Source organism: Xenopus laevis, chromosome 6S (assembly GCF_017654675.1).
Source record: "Xenopus laevis strain J_2021 chromosome 6S, Xenopus_laevis_v10.1, whole genome shotgun sequence".
Lineage (NCBI taxonomy): Eukaryota > Metazoa > Chordata > Amphibia > Anura > Pipidae > Xenopus > Xenopus laevis.
This window is the reverse complement of record NC_054382.1, coordinates 44,081,031-44,106,990: the sequence shown is the minus strand read 5'-3', so window position 1 is coordinate 44,106,990 and position 25,960 is coordinate 44,081,031. Positions and strand designations below refer to the sequence as shown.

The window sequence follows — 25,960 nt, the reverse complement described above, 5'->3', positions numbered from 1 at the left end:
CAAATGCACACTGAGAGCAAAACAAGGCATATATTGCGTTGAAAGACTTTTTTTGGCCGCAGCTAAGTGGGTTTTTTTTCTGTTCCAAACACAACCCTCTATTCTATTGATAGCTGAATGTGCGTCAAGTGCAACATGCTGCGTCTAAACAAACACACTCAAACGCAAATGGAGTAAAACGTAACTCAAAATGCTCTTGGGGACAGCCTGCCAGAATATAATGAGTACAATTAGTGAATGCATTTTTTTGCGCTCAAAGAGCCCTTACGTTCCACCATGCATCATCGCGAGGACTGCCCAATAAAGAAGGATCGGTTGTGTCTGGACCTGCGGTTTAACTGGAACGCAGGGAAATATAGCCTGTCAGGGAGACCCTTTCCCATACCTTCCACAGCAGAGCTGTTATTTTTGACTGCACAGTCAACTTTCTACTTCCTTTTCCAGCACAGTTACCAGCCTGCTTCCTTCTGACTGGTAGGGTTTGACAGTCCAATAATAAATGTACATAGTAAGGAGAATGTGAACTGAATATAAGTAACCAGGAGCCCAGCTGCCGAGGGACTATACTCAACAGCTCTAGGGATGCTCAGTGCTGAGGCTCAACAAATGCATGACAGCAAGTTGCTTGAGTGAGTCCCAGGCATCAGATATAGACTGTGTGTGTGGGACCAGTGTCGGACCGGCCCACAGGGATACCAGGAAAACTCCCGGTGGGCCCAGGTGTCAGTGGGCCCTTATGCTGCTCAACATTTGGCCTATTTCATGGCCATTCCCTATTTCTATGAGAACAAAGAGGCTAAATAGATGAAATAATAGATTATTGTATGTAAAGAAAACAGACTAGGAGAATAGAGGTTGAGTGAGGAAGAATAATAGTATTGAGCGTGGACCCCTGGTCTAAGGTTGTATGGTTGGCCCCTGGTGTCCCAGTCCGACACTGTGTGGGACCCACATCTATGGCATTCACCCACGAACAACTGCTGCTGATCTACAAATCCCACGACCTTCTTCTGACAATGGCTACTGGGAGCTGTAGTTTTTTTTTTAAATAAAACATTTTCTCAAAAAGGGCCCTGCATTTTGTGATCCCTGTGCAAATGTCCGCTGTGGCTCCTAAAAGGGAGTCTGCTGAGTGAGGCAGAAGGTGCGTAGGCGCTGCCATTCACACTGGAAGGGAAAAGAAAGCAATGACACTCCATTCACTGGAACGGAAAAGAAAGCAATGACACGTAGAGAGACGGGAAAGTGAAACAACAAACCACAAGACAAACAGCAGCCAAGGAGACGAACAATGACTGTAGGAACACGCAGAGATAGTGGAAGACACGAAGCTTTATGAAGAGACGCGAGGGGGTGTGGCCTACTAGTGACAGACATCAGGGAGGGCGAACAGCACGCTGGGATAGGAGGGAAACCAGGCCAAGGAGCTTTGCACTTGAGGAAAGAATAACAACAGAACACAAGTCTTTTATAATAAGGAGGGAGGACTGCCGTCTGGCTGACAGGAGGGGCGGCCCAGGCTCCATGCGTCCCTGTATACACACCGTACATTCCTATCAACTCGCGCGCGGGTAACCTTGCTGGCACTGCGGCACGGACATGTGAGGCAAACAGCTCTGTCTACTGCATGTGAGCAAACAGCCTGTTGTCTCTTGTAGGCGGAGCGGTCACACACACAGGCACCTGGGTATTGGGAATAGGCGGGCTCCCTGTGGATTCCGCGCTCAGCGGGGAGTGAAGAGGCATGTGACGGCGGAAGGACACCTGGCCTGTGACACGATGTACAATGTGTCCGGATAGGTGACACGGGAGGGCATTGTGTAGTGTACACCGCTGGGCTGCTGTCATTACTTAGCGCTCTGCACACCTGTACCTGCCGTAGAGCTGCCACAAAGCCTGCCCAGTGTACCTGACATCGGCTAAATGCCCAATGTGGGAGAGAGCGACACACGTCGTGTACTAGTCCCGCTGCTGTATGACCGGCTCATGTTCATGCACGGGGAATGAGCTTAAGCAATAGTGTGCGATACACGAACATTTGACTGGCACTGAACTCCGGACTTAGCGCCTTCGCACAGCACAAGGACACTTCCCCCTTCACCCCCGGTGGATGCGTGCTGAACCAACCGCGTGCGTGTCGGGGATGGGTGGGCGGCAGAGCAGCAGTCCGGCAGCGGACGGTCGGACACGGGCTTACTCTGGATCGGATATTCCTAGTACCACGGCCCGGGGGCCTTACAGGGGCCCTTCTGGGGTCGCCTCCTCGTCGTCGTCCCCTCTCGCCAGGTACTCGTATGATTCAAGTGGGCAGGAGACAGCGGGGGCGACCGGGAGAGGGGCGAGTGGCACGGACAGCGTTCAGCCGGCAGCACTGAGTTCCAGGAGCCGCTCTGTGGGGGGGATTCGCAGTCAGGCCCCGCTTAGTATCCCCGGTGCAGCCCGGGACTCTGGCAGTAGCACGCCCGAGGAAGGACCCAGAGACAGAGCACATGGGGGGCGTGAATCTAGGCTAATGATTGGATCCTTACCTGCTCACCTCTCCCCACACCTCTTTGGCGGTGAGTATGCTGACGTGATGTGACATCATGCGAGTGACGTGAAAGCGGATGCCCTTACACATTGTGTGAGTAGGAAGTTTGTGCTTCATTCAGCTGTTCTGGGGCTACAACTTCCAGCATCCTCAGACAGCCCGATGATGACGTGAGGAAATTGCTGGCAACTGTGATTCAGTAACAGCTGGGGTGCAAATACATGACATGGCTAGTTTAGGACTCCACAAGCGTTCCCGGCGCAATCCGACGCGCTGCGACAAAATGCATGCGACAAAAAATAAGATAAATAATAGAATTGTCGCATGCTGTGCAGCGTTGATCGTATGCGACACGACTGTTGGATGCAGGTGCAGCGTCTGTCGCAGCTCATCGGATTGCGCCGAAAACACACGTGGAGTCCTACCCTTAATGCCGCGATGATGATAGCGTAATGCTGTGGTATTACAAACGTGGTCTGTGTGGTGGGTTTGTTTTTGGTAATGTAGTAAATGACAGCAGGTTGTTGTGTTGGTGTCTGTGTAATTTATAATTGAATGAGCTAACTTGAGTAGCCCAGTTGAAATAGTAAAGCAGACAGCAAGGAATCTCCATAGACAAGTTAATTATTTCATATTTCGGCATATTATATCACAGCTGTTACATTTGCATCTATGAGCAATCTATATGGCTCGCTCTCTCATAAGACATCTGTCATAAGCCATGGTCCTTTCCTCCCTCTTACTATTTACTGTCTGTAACCACCAAGACAAACCACAGTTGCAACCAAGCAGAGAAGTGTAGGATTTTGAGTGAATAAATGTCATTTTAAATTAATGTTTATTACTAATAAGGAAATCATAGCATGTGCCAGTGGCATAACTACATGTTATTGGGCCCCACAGCAAATTCATTTTAGGGCCCAAAACATATCCAGAGGTTGGCTAGTTTTATCAACATGTTGAAATTGCAAATTATTGGGGCCTCATGGGGCCCTTGTACTTCCTGGGCCCCCCTGCAGGGTCTGCTTCCTCTGTAGTTACACCTCTGACATGTACATAAATATGGGAATAGCGTATGTCTATTGACAGACCCAGGTTTGCATTGACACATTCCAGTCTTTAGGTTAGTACTAATGGCACAAGCTCTTGAATTATTTTAATATTTATAGTAACTTCTTTCTGTACAGCGCAGAACCATTGTCAAGCAAGCACAGACATTGCCTATGTTTGTGTATTTATACACATAGAGCGCTTCTAACATGAAATATGTAGAATGACTAACCACAGAGACACGTGAAAGCTTACTATAACACCAATGCACTAGAATAGCATTGATTCTTTAACTAAGAAAGCCCTCATAGATTCTGTTATGCACTAAATATAACAATTACATTTGGCTTCAGTGCAAGGCTCTCCAGTGGACTACTTTTCAAACCTCTAAAAAGCACTTGACCGTAAAGGGTTAGTTCACTTTAAAGGGCACCTAGTGGCAAAATATATTAATCTCAACCAAAAGTACGTGCTAATAGAACATTTGTGAACTTGGGGAATCACACACTAGGAGCAGAATAACGGCAAATTACGTTTTTATTGTGCGTTCACACGACATGTTTCGGGCACCAAGGGCCATTTTTCAAGTGTACTTTAGAGTACACAAATGTTCTATTAATAGAAGTAGGAGGCCAGGGAAGGAGCTTCCACTACTATTTCCTACTAAAAGTACAGCTAATATGTGTATTATCCTGTTGGGACTAATATTTACATGCTAATAGAGTCTGCACTCTGGTTGGGAGTAACAGTAGTCCCCCCCCCCCGGGGGCAATTTAAACAAAAAACTGTCATCCCCAACCGGAGCCCGTACTTTTGGTTGGTAATATTTTTTTGCAACAGGTGTCCTTTAATACTAACTTTATATGATGCAGCGCATGATATTCAATTTGCAATGCATTTCATTATTTTTATTACTTTTTTGTTTTTTTTATTAGTTTTTTTCCATTTTATTTAGCTTTTTGTTTAGCTGCTGTCTAGTTTGGAATCTCATTAGCTGTTTGGTTGCCAATTTACCCTAGAAACTGACATCAATAGAAGTGAGTCCAGAAAAAAAGATAAAAAATAACAAGCTTTTAGCCCCATGGAGCAATAGTTTTTTGGCTGCTTAAAATGCAGAACAGTTAAGACTAAGACAGTCTATAATAGACTAACTTTTAAGTTCAACTACGCATTTAAGCAATGGTTCCCAAACTGTTGCACAGAAAATTGGGGGGGAGGGGGTTGCAACATTAAGGTCATTAAGGCAAGACACCCATTTATTGTACAGTGCTGCAGAATATACACCGGTGCTTTATTATTATTACTAATCATTTCTAAAGGATCCAGTTTTCACCCATAGAAGCCTGATTGCCCATAAACTCTTTTCAGTGATCTAACAGTATATATAATGTGCTTTTCAACTTTCATTTGTATTTTGTGTGCGCCGAAAGCTTGCAATTGTTACTTATTCGGTTAACCAATAAAAGGTATCACTAAACTTTAAATTTTCTGCATTTAGTCCGTAAATCTGGCCACAGACGCAAAGATCCGATTGTACAAATCAGCGTATGAGCAGACTTCCCCATCTCCTAACCTGCCACTAACCATTCAGATCAAATAAAGTACAAAAGAACAGATCAGCCGATGTTCTGCCCCTGACAGCAATCGTACGAAAGTTATGTCCGACCAAAGCTAGTGACAGTCTCCCTCTTAAAATCATACGATTGGCAATACATGCAGAGATATTACCCGAAGCCAACAGAAATCTTTTAACCTGTCTGACCAAACGACCGATCTCCGCTGGGCGAAAAATGTCAGGACTTTCCACACACGGTCCGAAAATGGTACGAATCCTCGATTTGTACGATCAGATCTTTGCGTCTATGGCCAGCTTAAGAGTAATCCTAGAGTGATAATTACATATATCTGACCTAAGTGGGGCCTGGCTGAGTGTTGGGTCTTGGGTCTAAGGGGGACTTGATCCCAAAATGTCTGGAAACCACTGGGCATACTATGGCTTTCCTTTTTACCATGTGACTCTTACCTATTGGCCTTATTATCTAAATAAGGCAGAATACCAGAGGGGCAGGTGTTATACCTCTCCATCATCATCCACATTTTAATGGGCCATTTGCAACTTGTGTGGTGTGTTGGTTTATATGTGAATAAGGGGCACAGGGTAGTAGATGCTTCGTAGTTTTTATGTTAGTATGCATAGGTGTGCAGAACTGTAATGTAGTATTTATCCATTAATCTAAGCTTTATGACCTATAATTGTAATTGGCAGTAAAATCGTAGTAAGCAGGTATTATTTTATTGTGCTGGTTTATATATTTGTACAGAGACATACCTGTGGGTGGTGCACTCATATCATCATGATAGAAATGCAGTGTAAAATAACAGATTAGGAAAATACTCATGGGACTTTTGAAAGTGGTGGTGGGGGGTATGAATGTGCCAACAATTTTTTCCTGCTAGAGGCATTGAGAATGTCTTCCCTTTTCACTTTTTCTCAATCTGTGAACATTTTCTTTTATTTTGTTCTTTTAGAATTGTATTCACTGTTGATTTTATATGATTTTTTTCTGCAGGGAATCTATTTTATAGCACTTTTGGAGGCATACTTGTGATAAATCATGTGATGATGCTTGAAGCTGTTCATCAAAAGATCAATAGCTACTAGAATTCCATTAAAATTAATTTGTGACATGGCACATACTTGACTGTTGCTTTTATGTAATGTGATATGGGGATCACATGTTTGCTGAATTGCATATGGTTTTCTCAGCCTACTGTGTATTTTTCTTATGGATAAAAGAGGGTTTACATAGTGTCAAAATATAAACTACTTGTGTTACTGCATTGTGTGGCTAAACTGGCCATAGACGCAAATACCGATACCACGGTATAAAATGAAGATTTGTATGATTTTCGGACCGTGTGTGGACTGTCCAGACATTTTTTGTACCATGTTAATCAATCATTCAGTGGACCAGATGGGTTTAAAGATTTATATCGGCTACTGATAATATCTCTCGTGAGGCGACTTCGGAAAACTAATCGCCGCGTGTGGTTTAGCACAGGTGACTTTTCATTATAGCGGACGGCAAGACACGCAAAGGCAGTTCGGGGAGATTGTCATCAAGAAGAAGAGGCGATTAGTCGATTAAATCACAAGCCTAAAGTGTGCAAGTTGCAGAAATTGTTTGCCATGGTGACTCTCCCATATCCCAAGATATCATTTCTGACCACATAACACGTAGCTGGATGGTGCTCCCCAGATGTTTCCAAGCAGACTATTAACCATAAAATAAGTTCAGCCCCACCACCTTGGCCACAATAAAGGACAAGTAAAGACTCATTATTTTGGGTGGGGTGCCAAAATGTTTCCTATGTGATTTTACTTACCTTTCACAAATGTTCCTCGGCAGACTTTTGCATATTTTTGCACTAGGGTTGCCTGGAAAAGGAAAGTAAGATGTTGGCACTATGCATTAGCCAAAGTAATTGAATTGGGAGTGCCTAACATTCCGGAACCCTCAGTGATTAAGGTTTTCCTTGTTAGGAGAGACACTATTTAGTAAGCAACACTTTCTGAGAAACACTCATGGGTACAGTCAGTTACCCTTTTCCATAAAAGACCTACAGTATATCCAGTAGTGATGTGCGGGCCAGCCCTATACCCGTGGGTCTGGCGAGTTCAGGCCAACCTCGCACCCCCTGACCCGCATCCGACCCTAACCCGCCCTGCTAATACCCGCGGCCACCTGCACCCGCTTCTGGGGGACCTTTTATAGACCCGCCCAGCGATGACGTCACAAAAGGGGCGGGACGAGCAGACACAACACTATAAAACCGGAAGTCGGATGCCGGGATTTGAAGGCGGCGGGCGGGGAGAGCAGGAGCCACCCGCAAGGAGCACTGCGAGGTCGACCCGAACTCGCCCGACCTGCGGGTATCTGGTTGGCCCGCACTGCCGGCTTCCGACTTCCTTTTTTATAGACGCGCGCCTGCTTACACTGCCCCTTTTTTGTCACGTCAGCGGCAGAGTGGTTTGGGTGCCGGTCTATAAAAGAACCCGGAACTCAGGTGCAGGCTGAGGGTGGGCAGATTAGGGTCGGGTGCAGGTTGGATTTTACCCAATATCCAGCACTGGATATCAAGTATGGGCTATAAAAGGCACTGTGATCCTCCATACTATCTGTATTGACTAGATGTTCACATTGATGAACCTGATACTCGTATAAAGACATTACTTTATGCCCACAGCTGAAATACTGATCCATGTATATAGCAATTGGTTCTTCATTGTGTGTGTGTGTATATATATATATATATATATATATATATATATATATATATATATATATATATAGTAAAGCCAAATTTTATTAATCTTTTTTTGTGTAAAGAGCTGTCGGGATAGTAGTTTGATCAATTTAGTGACACCATAAAACCATGTACAGGTGTGGGATCCCTTATCTGGAAACCCGTTATCCAGAAAGTTCCAAATTACGGAAAGGCTGTCTACCATAGACTCCATTTTTTCCAAATAATCCACATTTTTAAAAATGATTTATTTTTCTCTGTAAGAATAAAACAGTGCCTTGTAAGTGATCTAGACTAAGATATAATAAATCCTTATTGGAAGCTGAACCAGCCAATAGGGTTTATTTAATGTTTACAAAATTTTGTAGTAGATGTAAGGAATGAAGATCCAAATTATGGAAAGATCCGTTATCCGGAAAGCCCCAGGTCCCGAGCATTCTGGATAACAGTTCCCACACCTGTACTGATTTTTATTAGAAGAAGCAAAAATAAAAAAAATTAAATTTTTACATGTTACATACAGATAAGGAAGTTGCCTGACTTTGCAGTGCTGTAAATATGTTTGTGTGTGTGTGGGGGGGGAAATAATAGCTAAAAGCATCACTTATATAAGCTCAAATGTCATTATGGGATAGGCAGCTTTGCTGTTCCACACACACTACCTGGGGGCTGTACATACTGACAATGATAAGGAGTCTGCTATGGAAAAAATTAGACTGAATCAGGTTGGAATATAGCCAGTAGAGAATTCCAAAGGCGATGTATAAGACAGATAACATTTTTGTTTTGTTATATATATATAAATCTAAAGCAACATTAGCAGTGTGCAGTTGATATTTGGCATTATTAATGTCATCAGAGACATCCATAGGCGTTGTTTTGTTTGAATGAGTTTCCTGTTTAATAGGGGACATTAAAGTTCAAGAATAGAATTTGACATGAGAAGAAATTTAGGTGTGGAAGGTAATGATGATACAATATGGCATTATATGTACTGAACTGAACTAAAATCCGAACTTTTAGTGGAAAAATTTTTTTTTTCTCAAAGAGTCTGAATAAAAGTCTGAAAAAAAAAAGAACTCCAACTCAGACCTGCAGAGTTCATGTAGAAGTCAATGGCAGAAGTCATGAAGATATCCTGATCTGTGCTGGGTTTTCGGGCAATATTCCGAATATTTAGTGTTTTTCGGGCAATAATCTGAAAAATTCAAGTTTTTTTTTTCTCACACAGGAATTTTCTGGAAAATGGAATGATAAATAAAATCGTCAACAGTACCTGGTGGTGTATAATATATAGACAAATACCAGAGGTCTTCGTCACTCAACCTATTATCAATATATTTAAGACATTAAGACATTTTGTGCCTTAAGATACCTAAAAATCCCCCACCCTTATTTGTTATAATGTATAATCTTGACATCCATGATTTTTAAAGAATATATAAGGAAGAGACACAGTTGAGTTAAAGGGGACCTGTCACCTTAAGAAATAATCCCAAATCCTATTTTATGATGTTGGTCAAGAAAAATAAACTTTCCTTACACTATAAAAATTATTTACATTTTGTTTTTGTTTTTAGTTGTCAGAATGGGGCATCTGATACCCTAGTCCAGAGCTGTCCAACTGGCGGCTGCGGTCCGCCTCAACCCTTCTGTGGCCCCTCACATGCTGTGTCTGCTTACCATATGTAAGCTTTAAAAGGTATCACTACAGAGATGAACTGGCCCCTGCATTTTTTTTTTTTTTTAAAGTTTTTATTTTTCATTTTCAATACAAACAATAAAGGCAAAAGGAAAAGAAAAGATAGAAGAGAGAAAAGAAGGTGCAAGACGGCAGTATGCACCATTTTACAAGACACGCGAATTAACATACATTCCATTCCATAATACAGTGAGGGTTAGTGGTCCAACATCACTTCCACAGACCCAACGATAACTGGAGTAGAAGATGGAACTAAACCTGTAGCTGAAACAGTAGTTTAATTGCCCACATCCTCAATAGTGTGAATGTCTAGCCAGGGGGACCATATCGCGTCAAACTTCCCAGAGGAACCCCGGGCTTCATATGTAAGTCGAACAGAAGGGAGTATCTTATTAACCAGGTTGACCCAGTGGTCCACAGTCGGTACAGTATGTCCCATCCAGTTTATAACAATTATTTTCTTTGCATAGAAGAGTAAAGTTTTAGCAAGCGTTCTAGACCTGTTTAGCGGGAGAAGGTCGTCTACTAGGCCCAATAGGCATAGCTCAGGACTACAGACATTCGGGAAGGCAATATTATCGACCAGGTAGCGTATCACACCCTTCCAGAACTCATGGATTAAGGGGCATTCCCAGATGAGGTGGAAAAAGGAGGCATCAAGCCCTTGACATTTAGGACAGACGGAATCCAACCTCACCCCCATTCTCTGCAATTTTAATGGGGAGCAATACAACTGATGTATCAATTTAAACTGGATCATCCTGTCTCTGATCGAGATAAGATCTCGATACAAACCATCAACAGCATCATCCCACTGCTCATCACCAAGGTGGGGGATAGTTAGCAACCATTTTCGTTTGGCTTTATCAAAGGGGGGAGGGACAGAGTCCATCAAAGAGCTATAGAGACGTGACGTGAGCTTGCCCGTTTGTGGATTATGGAGCACTGTTGCGACTGATGGGGAGGCGTATTCGATGGGGAGTGAGCCAAATTGTGCATGAAAAGCATGGCGCAACTGTAAGAACCTATAAAATTGTATCCCAACCCCTCCGACTTTAGCTTGTAGTTGCTCAAAGGATGGAAACATATTGTCAACAAGGAGATCGGCTAGTGTCCGAACCCCCAATCCAGGCCAATATTGGACATCCTGTAGTGTCCTAAAGTGAGGGAGACGAGAATTACCCCAGAGCGGTGTAAATGGGGACTGAGCAAGTGAGGGGTGACCGGTGATACGACATGCGAGGGTCCATGCCCTAAACGGGGTAGTGATTGTCGATGGACAGGCTGCATAGTCACACAGTTTCCTATAAGGGAGATGTCTCAATGCCTCCCATGAGCCTAGCTGAAGGGCCAGAAGTACAGTGCCCGTATCCGTTTCATCCATGTGTATCCAGCTGTGCATATAATACATTTGGCTTGCCAGAAAATAGAGGTGTAAATTTGGAAGTGCCAGACCGCCTTTAGAAATTGGAGCGGTGAGCATTATCCATGAGAAACGCGGGACCTTATTGGCCCATAAAAAGGGTATAAGTATTGAGTTGATCCTTTGAAAGATAGATTTGGGGATCCAGATTGGGGAGTTATGAAGCTTGTACAAGAATTTAGGGAGATAGATCATCTTAAATAAATTCACTCTGCCCCACAGAGTCAAAGGCAGAGTAGCCCAAACCCCCATAGCACTCTTGAACTGGCTAAGCACAGGCTGTATATTGTCAGCGATATACATGGATGAATCAGATGTGATGAATATCCCAAGGTACTTAAATTTGGACATCCACTGAAGGCCTTGAGTAGTACTAGGTGGATCAGGAATTGTGTCCAGTGGGAGAATGACCGATTTATCATTATTAATGACCAGACCTGAGTAGACCCCAAACTTCTGAAGTGTCAGTAAAGCTGTTAAAAGAGAGGCCTGCGGATCCGCTAGGAACAGGAGAAGGTCATCCGCGTATAAGGCCAGCTTATCCTCTAGGGGACCAGTCCTATAACCGTGTATGTTCTCATGCTGTCGTATAAGTAGGGCTAGTGGTTCTATGGCAATAGCGAAGAGGAGGGGGGAGAGTGGACAACCCTGCCTCGTGCCACGCGAAAGGGGAAAGAGTGGGGAGAGCAGATTTCCTATTTTTATCTGGGCCGAAGGTTTCTGATATAACAGCCGAATCAGGGATACAAAACGTGGGCCGAAGCCAAATTTCTTGAGTGTTTCCCACAGGAAGGGCCACTCGACAGAGTCAAAGGCCTTGGCTGCGTCGAGCGAAAGGCCCCTGCATTTTTTTACCTCAAATTCAGACTGTAATCCCCTGTATTGTTCACACCTGACACTCAGACTGAAACTTCCCACATAGTTCATCTGTTCACACTTTATTCAAAATGCTAATGGGGCACCAGCACTGTGTCACTGTATGTAGTACATATTAGAATGATAGCTTTCCTTGTATCCTGCTCTGTTCTGCCTTCCCTCCCTGTGTGCTATTCTCTGCTTGCCCAGTGCTGATTGTGTGTGCCATTCTCTGCTTACTCAGTTCTGCTTGGGTGTGCCAATCTCTGCTTGCCCAGTGCTGCTTGTGTATGCATTCTCTGCTTGCCCAGTGCTGCTTGTGTGTACCATTCTTTGCCCAGTGTTGCCTGTGTGTGCCATTCTCTGCTTGCCCAGTGCTGCTTGTGTGTGCCATTCTCTGCTTGCTCAGTGCTGCTTGTGTGTGCCAATCTCTGCTTGCCCAGTGCTGCTTGGGTGTGCCAATCTCTGCTTGCCCAGTGCTGCTTGTGTGTGCCATTCTCTGCTTACTCAGTGCCAGGCCTGGACTGGCAATCTGTGGGTTCTGACAAATGCCACAGGGGCTGCAAAAAGATGCCATAAAAAGTCAGTATTTAATGGGCTGGTGGGAGCTGTTTGGGCTGAATGGGCCTCTGTGTACCTGAAATGGCAGGACCTATTTTAATTCTCAGTCCGGATCTGCTCAGTGCTGCTTATGTGTGCCATTCTCTGCTTGCCCAGTGCTGCTTGTGTGTGCCATTCTCTGCTTGCCCAGTGCTGCTTGTGTGTGCCATTCTCTGCTTGCCCTACGCTACTTGGAAATTGTTGTTAAGGGCCCCTAAGGTGTTTAATCATGTGTTGGGGCTTGTTGTATTATCCACAGGGGAGGATGAGGCATATGGATTTATGGGTATGTTTTAACATTACTTCAATTTTTCACATATGAGTGATAAGGGATTTCCCTGCAGTGAGCACTAACCATTTGGTTTTTTGGTGTGCTACAACTGTTAATGTGGATATGATCTTAAAAGTTCTTGTGGTAACATGGGTGTGGTTTACAGTGGGTGTGGTTTCAGAGGGGGAGTGGCCAACACAGACTTCCATTATTGGCCCTCCACCACATATGCCAGTAAAATATGGGCCCTCGGTACCACAGACAGCACTGCCCTAGTCCATGCTCTGGCTAAACAATTAGTTGATGAGAAGGGAGGGGAAGAGCAGAATGGAAAGTGAAAGTAATTTCCTTCCCCACCCCTATGCCTAAGGTATAGAGAAGGGGCAGGCAATATATGATTGGCAGCTGAGAATTTTAAAAGCCCTTATAACATTTATGGATGCTTTACTAAAATAGGAATTTTGGTTTCATGTTTAATTTGAAAAATACTTTTATTATACAGCTTTTTATGACTGGTTGACAGGTCTCCTTTAATATGCGGGTTTGCAAAGATGTTGGACTGGTAGGTGTTATGTTTACAATAAAAGTCTACACTGGATGACTTTATTATAGTAGAACAAATTTTTTTATTCAGTAACTTTAAATCAGGGGTGCCCAAACTTTTTGCAACGAGGGCCAGATTTGGTGAGGTGAAAATGTGTGGGGGCCGACCATTCAGCCTGACATTCTTTGAACCATTAACATTAAATTTAAAGAATCGAGTAATTGTAGCATTAATATTTGGGCTTATTAGTGAAATGATCTGCCACTTGGTCTATACTGCTGCCTTTGTGCTGAAGGTGTTAGCAATAGACACGTACTGGCACGTAGTGATGCCATACTTCTTTAGTTTACTGTACTGGCACGTCAGTACGTCTATTGACACCTTCAGCCCTAAAGAAGTATGCGAGAGCGGCGTGTCACTACGTTCCAGTATGTGTCTATTGCTAACACCTTCAGCACACTGGCAGCATTATAGACCAAGTGGCAGATCATTTCACTAATGTGCCTTAATATTACTGCTATGGGATTCCTGGCCGCACTGTGCTGGGGGCCTTATTATTAATTTTTACCATATTTATCAATAAATTCATTTGAAAAAATCTGGTGTGGGGAAAGACTCCACAAGACTCCTCATGAAAAAATCCGAATCATACATATTTTTTTTCAAGGATTTGATGCCCTAAAACTAAATTTTTTAGGGCTATGACCTGAAAACCACATATTATTTGGAGTATTATATGAAACCTAGTGCAGATCATGATATCTTCCAATTGTCAAGAGGACATCTGCCATTGACTTCTATATGAAAAAATTGGAGTTTAGTAAACAACTCCTTAAAAGTTAATTCAGAAGTATACATCTTTAGGGCTAATGACACAATGCAATATTAAATCACTGCAGTTTTTTTCCAGAGGGGCAAAAAGCAACCAAAGACTGTCCATATTTGTCAGTAAAAAATTAGAAATGTATGGGCTTCTGCTTTTTGAAACAATAATTCATTTTGGTAATTATAGATTAAGTAATACAATTTGCCACCTAGATGGAAGCTATTGGCAGATACTTGTCTTGCTGGATTTTTGTAAAACAAAACATATGGCTGATTAGGAGTATTCATTTGTTTCTAAAAAACGACAGGTTTAACAGATACCAGTTTACATAAATTACTCTTTTCTGCCTGACATGGTTCTGAAGGCAACATTTTTAATGGTGAGTGAATGGCATTGGGGGTAATGTAATAAACGTGCAAAGGTTGCTATAGGTCAATTAGCATATAGGAAACAATGCAAAGGACAAAAAAAGAGAGAGGATGAGGTGGTGATGTTGACATGGACATGGTTTCAGGATTATCATACTAAATTATGTTGCATGGATCCCAATGGATTTTTTTGGAACAGCCCAACTAGTTAACTCATAAAATGACACTTGGGGCAAAAATGGGTTTTATTTGTGGTTGCAATAAAAAAATTTTCTTGTGCAATTGTATTTTTTTCCCAAATAATAAACAATTGTGGGGAAAGAACCCATGAATAAATAAAAACATAAACAGGAATAGTAATGCTTCCCTGAAAAAAAGTAATGTTGCTTTACCCAAGTAGTCTTTACCGAATAAATTTGCTCCTTAAAGGAGAAGGAAAGGTTACAATTAAGTAAGCTTTATCAGAAAGGACTATATAAATACATGACTAAACGCTCAAAGTAATGCTGCTCTGAGTCCTCTGTCAAAAGAAATACAGCATTTATTTCCTTCTATTGTGTACACATGGGGTTCTGTATCAGACTTCCTGTTTTCAGCATAAATTGCTAGGGTTTGAGCATGCTCAGTTTGATCCTCTCTCCCCATCCCTTTCCCCCTCCCTTTTCCCCTCCCTTCTGTAATCTGGGCCCAAAGCTATGAGTGTGCAAGGAGAGACTCGGACAGGAAGTGATGTCACACCAAGCTAATATGGCAGCTGCTATCCTAAACAGAGAGAGCTTCTAGAGCTGTTTACTCAGGTATGGTAAAGCATTCTGCAGAATAAATATAGTGTTATAGCTTGCATTATTGTGGCTAATCTATTGGCAATAAACTGCTTCGGTAGCTTTCGTTCTCCTTTAATTTAAAATGTCTTATTGCAATACCAAAAAATTACATCAGTCATTAGTGTATGTACATATGTATGTGTTTGTGTGTACACAACATTGGGTATAGCTTGTATTTTTGTGTTTTCTGAAATTTAAGTAGTGGTGGATTTAGTGTCTTTAAAAATTACATACTATTGTGACATACTCCATCTCTCCCCCCCCACCCAGGTGTACTGTGAGCATTTCTGTATGTACTGTAATTGTGATATTAATACAGTTAGGTCCATAAATATTTGGACAGAGACAACTTTTTTTCTAATTTTGGTTCTGTACATTAGCACAATGAATTTTAAATGAAACAACTCAGAACTGCAGACTTCCAGCTTTAATTCAGTGGGTTGAACAAAAAGGTTGCACAAAAATGTGAGGAACTAAAATAAAGCCTTTTTTAACACAATCACTACATTTCAGGGGCTCAAAAGTAATTGGACAAATTAAAAAACTGAAAATAAAATATTCATTTCTAATACTTGGTTAAAAACCCTTTGCTGGCAATGACAGCCTGAAGTCTTGAACTCATGGACATCACCAGATTCTGGGTTTCCAACTTTTTAATGCCCTGCCAGGCCTTTACTGCAGTGGCTTTTAGTTGCTGTTTGTTTGTGGGCCTTTCTGTCTGAAGTTTAGTCTTCAACAATTGAAATGCAGCTCAATTGGGTTTAGATCAGGTGACTGACTTGGCCATTCAAGAATATTCCACTTCTTTGCTTTAATAAACTCCTGGGTTGCTTTGACTGTATGTTTGGGCTGACGAAATAGCAGCCTGCTATTTCTGGATCTCATTTGCTGTGTTTATAAAAATGCAGGGCTTAAACATACTCAAAACATCAGTAAATAACGACAGTGTCCAGATTCTTAATTTTTTTTTTCTTTTTACTTATAAAATCAAGCGAAAAATCAAATTTGTGTACAGTCCATGATTTTACACGATCAGAATAAAACCATGGATGAAACAGCAGGCACTCACAAATTAAGTATTTTGACTAAGTGCCTGAGTGCATGAAATGATATGTGTAAAGGTGGCCATAGACGTAGAAATCCGCTCGTTTGGCGATGTCACCAAACGAGCAGATGTCTCCCCGATATACTCACATGGAAGTGGGCGATATAGGGCTAATCCGATCGTGGGCCCTATTGCCCATTGATCGGTTCAGAATGGAGACCAAATGGGTGGTCGGTTCGTGGGACTGCATCAATGAAAAGATTCGGGCGCGATTCAATGGGATTTTCTAACCTGCCCGATTGGCATCTGGCCGACTTTCGGCCAGATGTTGATCGGGAAAGCCCGTTGGGGGGCTTTACACATGGCCCGATAAGCTGCCAACTTGGTCTGTGGACAGCTTTTATAGGCCCGTGTATGGGGGCCTTTGTGTGTGTGTGTAAAATAAACTCTGCAGATTTTTTTACTTGCCTGTCCATGAGATTTGTGAGTGATTGCTGTTTCTTCTATGGTTTAGTACTGTACTTCTACCTTGATCTGTGGGTCTGGGGAATGAACCCCCATACCCCATGTCTAAACTGGTGAGATTATATACTTTTTTTCGCTATGCACCAGGAATGTTTTCTTGATTTTGTGCTAGATCAGAATACCCCAGATATACAATGCTTTTTGAACATTGATTCGGAAAGGCCGTGCCAAGTTGCTAGTATATGTTTGTAGTATATGATAGTATATGTTTAATGAAATTCAAGTACATTGAGCAATTTTCTATTCATTTATTTGGAATTTTTTACTCTGACTGTATAACATGGCGTTTTACTTGAATAAAAAAGCACTGTATGTCAGTGGTGATTTTATGGATCAATATAAACAGAAGAACTGGGAAGTATTCCTAAAACAGTACTGTCTTCTCCCTAGTAAAAGTGGTGGGTGAGGAAAATACGGTAAATTAAGCCAGCAGAAGGGAAATAAAGTAAATAATAAAGACTATCTATTATATGATGTCAATTCTTCTTGATTAAATATCTCCATGTTGTTTAATACAATGAATGTATAATTTGCATACATCATGCAAAAAGCTATTCAAGCTCATTTACTATGAACAGAGGTCCAATTGCTAGCAATACAATGGTCACAAAATTGTAGGGATGCACCAAATCCACTATTTGGGATTCGGCCGAATCCCAGAATCCTTCATGAAAGATTTGGCCGAATACCGAATCGAGTCCGAATCTTAATTTGCAAATGCAAATTAGGGACAGGAAGGGGAAAAAGTTGTGATTTTCCTTCCCACCCGTAATTTGCATATGCAAATTACAATTTGGATTCGGTTCCGCCAGGCATAAGGATTCGTCAGAATCTGAATCTTGCTGAAAAAGGCCAAATCCCCAACCGAATCCTGGATTTGGTGCATCCCTATAAAGGGCACCTGTTCTAAAAAATATTATCTCCAACCAATATAGCCCACATTCCAGTTGGGGGTAACTGTATTTTTTTTTCTCTTTAAATTAGCCACTGCCAGAGCTAGGCCACCCACACCGTTATGGAACTCCCGGTTTGATCGGCCATGTTGAGACACCCTCGCACCGGGAATTTACTCATGCTCATGCACATTTGTACCCCTACACATGGGCTGTGCTATTGTACTTTGCACATTCCACCAGATTGAAAATTCTGCTACAAAGTACAGAGGGCATTACTGAAAGGGCCCAGTACTAAACACATGAAAAGCAAGGCAGTAAGTACAGGGCACTTTAGTGTCTTGCATCCCTGGCTTGTCAACTTGCTTCTCTTGAATAACATGCAAGCTTGTGACGTGCCAGGCCAAGCCCATGTCCCACCCCACCAGTATGCAGTGAAATTGGGGAGCCAATCTTCAGGACCTTCAGTTACATAATTACATATATAGTTAAATTGGGTTGAAAAAAGACAAAGTTCATCAAGTTCAACCCCTCCAAATGAAAACCCAGCAGCCATACACACACCCCTCCCTAGTTTCACAGAAATTATATATACAGATATCTATACTAATTATAGAATTTAGTATCACAATAGCCTTGGATATCATGTCTGTCCAAGAAAGCATCCGAGCCATTCTTAAAGGCATTAACAGAATCAGCCATTGCAACAACATCCGGCAGTGCATTCCACAACCTCACTGTCCTGACTGTGAAGAGCCACCTACACTGCTTCAAATTAATGTTCTCTTCCTTTAATCTGAGGGCGTGGCCTTGGGTGCGGTGGAAAGTTGTGTATTAGATCAGTGTTGTCCAACTGGAGGCCTGCTTGCCTGATGTGACTGTCCAAAGGATTTTTAAAGGACCAGGATTTTTAAAGGCTGTTTATTTCACATATAGAAAAAAACAGGACAGGAAGTGGAGTTTCTGTAAGTTATGTCTTAATAAAGGCTTCGCTATTTTAACGTTTAATTTGTCTTGGTGTTTTTATTTCGTTCTAAACTAACATTTTTTTTAAAAAAATTTTTTTCATGTTACTGGTCCTTTAAGTCCCTTCTATATGTGAAATAATCAGCTCACTATATGTAGTTTGTGGAGCTGCACTGTATTAGATGGTTTTCTCCGTAGATTGAATTGCTCCAGTAGCTCCATTGCCTAGATTGTATTGAACTTTACAATACAAAACATTTAAAACCACTTGAAATCCAATCTAACCTATATTGTAGAAGTAGTTCAGATTCATTTTTCTCTGTCAATATGCTGGGGAAAAAGACTTTGTTCTCAGTTGCACTTATTCATTGATGATGTAATAATATATTCATTGAGTGAAGTAATAATAGTAGGTTTCAATAAAGAGACTGTTTACAACTTTTTCAATGTGAGTTTAATGAATAGTGCTTCTGCCAGATAGACGTTTGAATGTGTTTTTTGTGTGGCAAGGTTAATTACTATTTACTGCTTCCCTTTCCTTTGGACTCTTTTTCTCCTACAATTTGGGTTTTCTGTGTTGGCCAAATAAATGGCAATGTTCAGTAAGCAGTAACAGGTATGGCATCCACATATCAATGCTCTCATTGTGCAAATTTGGGCCCAAAACATTTGTGTGCATATTTGGGCCACAATCTGTCCTATGTACCGTAAGCAATGATAAGGAAATGCAATTTCTCTAACGTCATTGGGGGACACAGGAACCACTGGGTTAAGCTCCTCCAACCAGGAGGCAGGACACTGACAAAAAATAAAATGTTGCTCCTACCCTTCCCTATATCCCCTGTGCTTAACCCTCCTACCTCAGTTTTTTCAGTGTCCTTGACTAGGATGGTAGGACTTTGGTCTCTAGAGAGACCCTACGCAAGGAATGCTTCGATCAGTGGATAGCACTGACACCAGGGGTGAGACAGGAGTCAGGGACACACCTGAGCTCCGTTATGTTAGCCCCCTACGCGGGATACCTCTGTAGGGTCGTGAGACTTCTAAGAAGCAGACCGTCGAGCCGCTAGATCCTTCATGTGGAGGGCAGGAGCGGAGGGGCGTGCAGAGGTAGTACTGAGATACAACCGGGACACACGGCTTGTATAGAGTATATCCAGTGCAAGGATGGAGCCGGGTAAGTCTTCCCTTTACTTCCGCCCCCCTCCTCCGCCCGCTGTGCTTAACTGTTTCCTGCCTCTGGGTTGATGCCTTAGTGGTTGCGTGCTTATTAACGTCAGCGCGTTTTCGCGTTTTTTTCGCGGGCGCGTTTTCGCGCAAGCGCGCATTTAGGTGACGTCATGGGGGAGCGCCGGGTTCTGTGCGCAGTTATCGGATGTATCTAGGGCTGGCTGCAGCGTTTTTTCTCTTCTCTTCACCGAAGGGGTTACTTGGCTGCTGGCAACCGGGAGGCAGGTACCAGGGGTGCAGTGGGGTTTTTTCTTGTTGGAGGCAGGATAGGGGGGGGGAGAGGAGTAGAGGCCTTTAACTAGAGGTTGAAGGCCCAGTTTGAGCATAATCAATATGTTTACCAGAGGAGGGAAGGCCAAGCCCCCGGCCGCGGTCACATATTTTTCATGTACGGCTTGCAATGCAAAAATGCCCAAGGGTTAAAAGGAGGCCATTTGCCTGGCATGCACTTCTGCTGGGGAGCAGTCTTCTCCTTCTATTGCCCCTAATGATACCAATACAGGCAAATTAATTGCGGCCAGTGCCTCTGCTGGGGAATCTGCGGGGAACTCTGTGTTGGGGTCTTCCTCTTTAAATGATCCAGCTCCATTATGGGCGGTGCAGTTGTCCCAGTCCTTGGCGAACCTGCAGGGCATTGCAAGCCTGTCCTCTTCTCTAGATAGGTTTATCTCTCACCTATCTGAGGTACCTAACCTTTTGCAGGGCACTAGCCCAAAACAAAGGAAACAGGTTTTGAAGAGAAAGGCTCTGACCTCCTTAGTCTCAGGGGACTCCTCTGCTGAGGAGTCTTTATCTGACCACAGTGAGGGGGAGGTAGGTTCGTCATCTGAGGATGACGAATGGAGCGTGGAACCGAATAGAGAGATTCCTCATGATGTCGAGGGTTTGATAAGGGCCCTGAAGGAAACATTAGAATTGGGAGACTCGAATTCTACTGGGTCAATCCATAAGGGACCTTTTAAGCGCCAGTCTAAACAGACGGCTGAGTTTCCGTTTCATGAACAGCTGGAAGATATTATACAACAGGAGTGGGACTCCCCAGAGAAGAAGTTTCAGCCGTCAAGACGTTTTTCTCGCTCATACCCTTTTGCCAAGGAGTTGGTGGAGAAATGGAGTGTGCCGCCCACGGTGGATGCCCCGGTGTCGAGTCTATCCAGGAACACGGCTCTTCCGGTTCCTGATGCGGCGGCTTTTAAGGATCCCACAGACAAACGTCTAGAGAGTTCACTTAAGGCGATCTTTATTTCAGCAGGATCCACTCTTAGACCTATGATAGCAGGAGCTTGGACCAGCAGGGCAATTACTTCGTGGTCTCAGGCTCTCTTAGAAGGATTGGGAGGTGATACTCCTAGAGAGGAGCTATGTTCGTTGGCTTCCAAGATTATAGAGGGAAATGCTTTTTTGACCGATGCAATTCTAGATGCTATACAGACCACCGCCAGGACATCCGCCTCTTCAGTGGCGGTGCGCCGGGCATTGTGGCTAAAGAATTGGACAGCAGACTTGAGCTCTAAGAAATCTCTGACATCATTGCAGTTTAGAGGGAAACGTCTATTCGGAGAGGAGCTAGAAAAGATAATTTCCCAAGCAACAGGGGGTAAGAGTACTTTATTGCCACAGCCTAGGGCTCGATTTGGATCGGGTTCGAAACGTGGAAGATTTTTTCGAGGCTCTAGTTTTCGTTCCCCACGAAGAGCTCAGACATCGGATTCATACCGTTCAAAGGGGAGGTTCCAGCAATGAGGGAAACCTCAGTGGCAGAACCGCAAGTCCAGCAGCAAGTCAGTCTCTGACAAGCCCCCTGCCCAATGACTGCACAGGGTCACGGGACCTCGGTCGAGACGTAGGGGGGCGGCTCGCGAGGTTCCAGGAAATTTGGGTAAGAGAGGTGTCCGATTCCTGGGTTCGGACATTGGTCAGCGAGGGGTACAAGTTGGAATTTCAGGCCCCTCCACCTCGACGGTTCATGTTATCCAGGGTGCCGGTAAAGGAACCGAAGCGCAAGGCCTTTTTTGGAGCAGTGAGGACACTACTACAATCAGGAGTAGTGGTACCAGTTCCGTTCGACCAGTGCTGTGGCGGTTTTTACTCAAATCTTTTTATTGTGCCGAAAAAGGACGGGTCCTTCCGTCCAGTATTAGACTTGAAGGCACTGAACAAGTTCATAAGATACTCCCGTTTTCACATGGAGTCCATTCGCTCAGTGATCAGATCCATGAGAGAAGGGGAGTTTTTAGCATCAATGGACATCAAGGACGCGTATCTTCACGTTCCCATTTGGCCAGGACATCACAAGTTTCTAAGGTTTGCTTTCCTCCAGCAGCATTACCAATTTGTGGCCCTTCCATTCGGCCTGACGTCCGCACCCAGGGTATTTACGAAAATCATGGCATCTATGGCAGCAACGCTACGACTTCAAGGGATTTCCATTATCCCATACCTAGACGACATATTGGTAAAGGCGGATTCCTTAGAGATGGCCACAAGGAATGTGTCCATCACGGTGACGACCTTGGAATCTTTTGGGTGGATGATCAATCAACAAAAGTCATCCCTGGTGCCAAGCCAGGTTTTACAGTTCCTAGGGCTAGTGTTCAACACAAGCTCACAGAGAGTTATTCTGCCCATCGAGAGGCAGTCGAGACTCAGGAGTATGGTAGAGCGGCTTCGCCAGGAACGCACACCCACAGTGAGATTCTGCATGCAGATTCTGGGGTTAATGTTGGCCGCAATGGAGGCGGTGCCTTGGGCCCAATATCATCTAAGACCTCTGCAATTGTGCATTCTCCGCAGATGGAAGAGGGGTTCGCTAGAGCAGACCATTATGCTAGACAGGATAACACGAGAGTCATTGAATTGGTGGACAGTTCCATCAAGATTGGCTCAGGGGCAGTCATGGGAGGACCCACAGTGGACGCTGTTGACAACAGATGCAAGCCTGACCGGATGGGGGGCAAGGCTCAATCAGATGTGGGCACAAGGCACATGGTCTCCCGCGGAGTCCAAACTGCCCATAAATATTTTAGAGCTTCGGGCCATTTACCAGGCTTTAGTACAGTGGCAGGATCAGTTAAAGCACAAACACATAAAGGTCCAATCGGACAACGCTACTGCAGTGGCCTACCTGAATCATCAGGGAGGCACAAGGAGTGTATCAGCATGGAAAGAGACACAGAGGATAATGGAGTGGACAGAGCACCACAGGGTAGTGATATCAGCGGTTCATTTACCCGGAATTCTAAATTGGGAAGCAGATTATCTAAGTCGAAACCGCCTGGATCCAGGAGAATGGGAACTTCTACCGGAGATGTTCTCCCTGCTGGTAGACAGGTGGGGTCAGCCAGACATCGATCTGATGGCATCCCGCCACAATACAAAGCTACCGAGGTTCCTGGCAAGATCCAGGGATCCAAGAGCAGAGGGAGTTACATAGTTACATAGTTACATAGTTAAATTGGGTTGAAAAAAGACAAAGTCCATCAAGTTCAACCCCTCCAAATGAAAACCCAGCATCCATACACACACCCCTCCCTACTTTTAATTAAAATTCTATATACCCATACCTATACTAACTATAGAGTTTAGTATCACAATAGCCTTTGATATTATGTCTGTCCAAAAAATCATCCAAGCCATTCTTAAAGGCATTAACTGAATCAGCCATCACAACATCACCCGGCAGTGCATTCCACAACCTCACTGTCCTGACTGTGAAGAACCCTCTACGTTGCTTCAAATGAAAGTTCTTTTCTTCTAGTCTAAAGGGGTGGCCTCTGGTACGGTGATCCACTTTATGGGTAAAGAGGTCCCCTGCCATTTGTCTATAATGTCCTCTAATGTACTTGTAAAGTGTAATCATGTCCCCTCGCAAGCGCCTTTTTTCCAGAGAAAACAACCCCAACCTTGACAGTCTACTCTCATAATTTAAGTCTTCCGTCCCTCTAACCAATTTAGTTGCACATCTCTGCACTCTCTCCAGCTCATTTATATCCCTCTTAAGGACTGGAGTCCAAAACTGAACTGCATACTCCAGATGAGGCCTTACCAGGGACCTATAAAGAGGCATAATTATGTTTTCATCCCTTGAGTTAATGCCCTTTTTTATGCAAGACAGAACTTTATTTGCTTTAGTAGTCACAGAATGACACTGCCCAGAATTAGACAACGTGTTATCTACAAAGACCCCTAGATCCTTTTCATTTAAGGAAACTCCCAACACATTGCCATTTAGTGTATAACTTGCATTTATATTATTTTTGCCAAAGTGCATAACCTTGCATTTATCAACGTTGAACCTCATTTTCCAGTTTGCTGCCCAGTTTTCCAGTTTAGACAGATCACTTTGCAAAGTGGCAGCATCCTGCATGGAACCTATAGTTCTGCACAATTTAGTATCATCTGCAAAAATAGAAACAGTACTTTCAATGCAATGACGTTGGATGCAATGACGTTTCCTTGGAGTTATCACAGGGCGTATGTGTTTCCACCAATTCCTATGATTCCAAGGATCCTAAAAAGGTTTCGGAGAGAGAAACTGACATTGTTGATGGTGGCTCCTTTTTGGCCAAGAAGAGCCTGGTTTTCAGACCTGATCTCCCTGGCAGACGGAGATTGGTTCAAACTACCGTTAAGGCCGGACCTGCTGCGTCAGGGTCCAATTTTTCACCACAATCCTGCCCTACTGTCTTTGACGGCGTGGCAGTTGAGACAGCTATCCTGAGGAGGAAGGGATTCTCAGATAGGGTGGTGGAGACCATGATTAAGGCCAGGAAGCCCGTATCCGCTAAGGCCTACTATAGGGTCTGGAGGGCTTACAGTATGTGGTGTGAGAGACATCAGGCTCCATTCGAGCAGTTGCAGATTAGCAATGTGTTGCAGTTCCTCCAGCAGGGACTGGACGGCGGTCTCAAGCTGTCTTCATTAAAGGTTCAAGTTTCTGCCTTATCAGTCTTATTTCAGGAGCGGTTAGCCCTACGAGATGATGTAAAGACGTTTCTTCAGGGTGCAGCTCACGTTACTCCCTTATTTCGTCCACCTGTACCGGTATGGGATCTTAATTTGGTTTTAAGAGCCTTTCAGGTAGCTCCGTTCGAGCCTATGAGGTCGGTAGCTTTGGATTGGTTGACGTCAAAGGTGGTGTTCTTATTGGCCATCTGTTCGGCCAGGAGAGTGTCGGAGCTGAGTGCGCTCTCGATTGCTCCGGAGTTAATGGTCTTCCATAGAGATAAGGTGACCTTACGTACGGTTCCGACTTTTTTGCCCAAGGTGGTATCTGATTTTCATGTGAATCAGCCTATTGTAGTACCTTCTTTTTGTCCAGAACCTAGGAACGAAAAGGAAAAGAGGCTACATACCCTGGATGTAGTCCGGGCCTGACCACGTATGATATTAACCTAAGAAGCAGTGTATGGGGGTTCTCCAGCCTGAAAGAGCCCCATTAGAGGAGAATTTAACCCTTTGAATTTCCCCTGGGGGGGTACAGGTTTTTTTTATTAAAGGGTTGGATTCTCCTTTAAACCAGAATAAACATGGGTGGGGCAGTATTCAGATGACATTTTTTTGCTTCACATAATTATTTCTGCTTGTTGAACATTTATACAAACATCAGACCTTAGGACAGTGTCTCTTCCAGGGGTTTAGTTGTTGTCATTTTACTCTGAGCAATTTTATTTATATTTTAATTTTGCTGATTCGACTTGCTACTTTTTATGGCCGAGTGAGTAACATTAAGGGGCCGATTCACTAAGCTCGAGTGAAGGATTCAAATGAAAAATACTTTGAATTTCGAAGTATTTTTTGGGTACTTCGACCATCGAATGGGCTACTTCGACCTTCGACTACGACCTTCGACTTCGATTCGAACGATTTGAACGAAAAATCGTTCGACTATTCGACCATTCGATAGTCGAAGTACTTTCCCTTTAAAAAAAACTTCGACCCCCTACTTCGGCAGATAAAACCTACCGAAGTCAATATTAGCCTATGGGGAAGGTCCCCATA

The 25,960-nt window shown here is 43.5% G+C and overlaps 1 protein-coding gene across 2 annotated transcripts in view; it reads left to right on the top strand.

The window, feature by feature from the left end:
- Positions 1-1,180: 1,180 nt before the first annotated feature.
- znrf2.S (zinc and ring finger 2, E3 ubiquitin protein ligase S homeolog) overlaps positions 1,181-25,960 on the top strand; it is an 80,073-nt gene continuing 55,293 nt past the window's right edge. Inside the window, exon 1 of one of the 2 annotated variants that reach the window (XM_041567537.1) lies at positions 1,181-2,558. In XM_041567537.1, coding sequence (XP_041423471.1) covers positions 2,111-2,558 — 448 coding nt within the window. In that variant the 5' untranslated portion in view covers positions 1,181-2,110. The remainder of the gene's footprint in view (positions 2,559-25,960) is intronic. The other variant, XM_018269320.2, reaches the window with a different exon arrangement.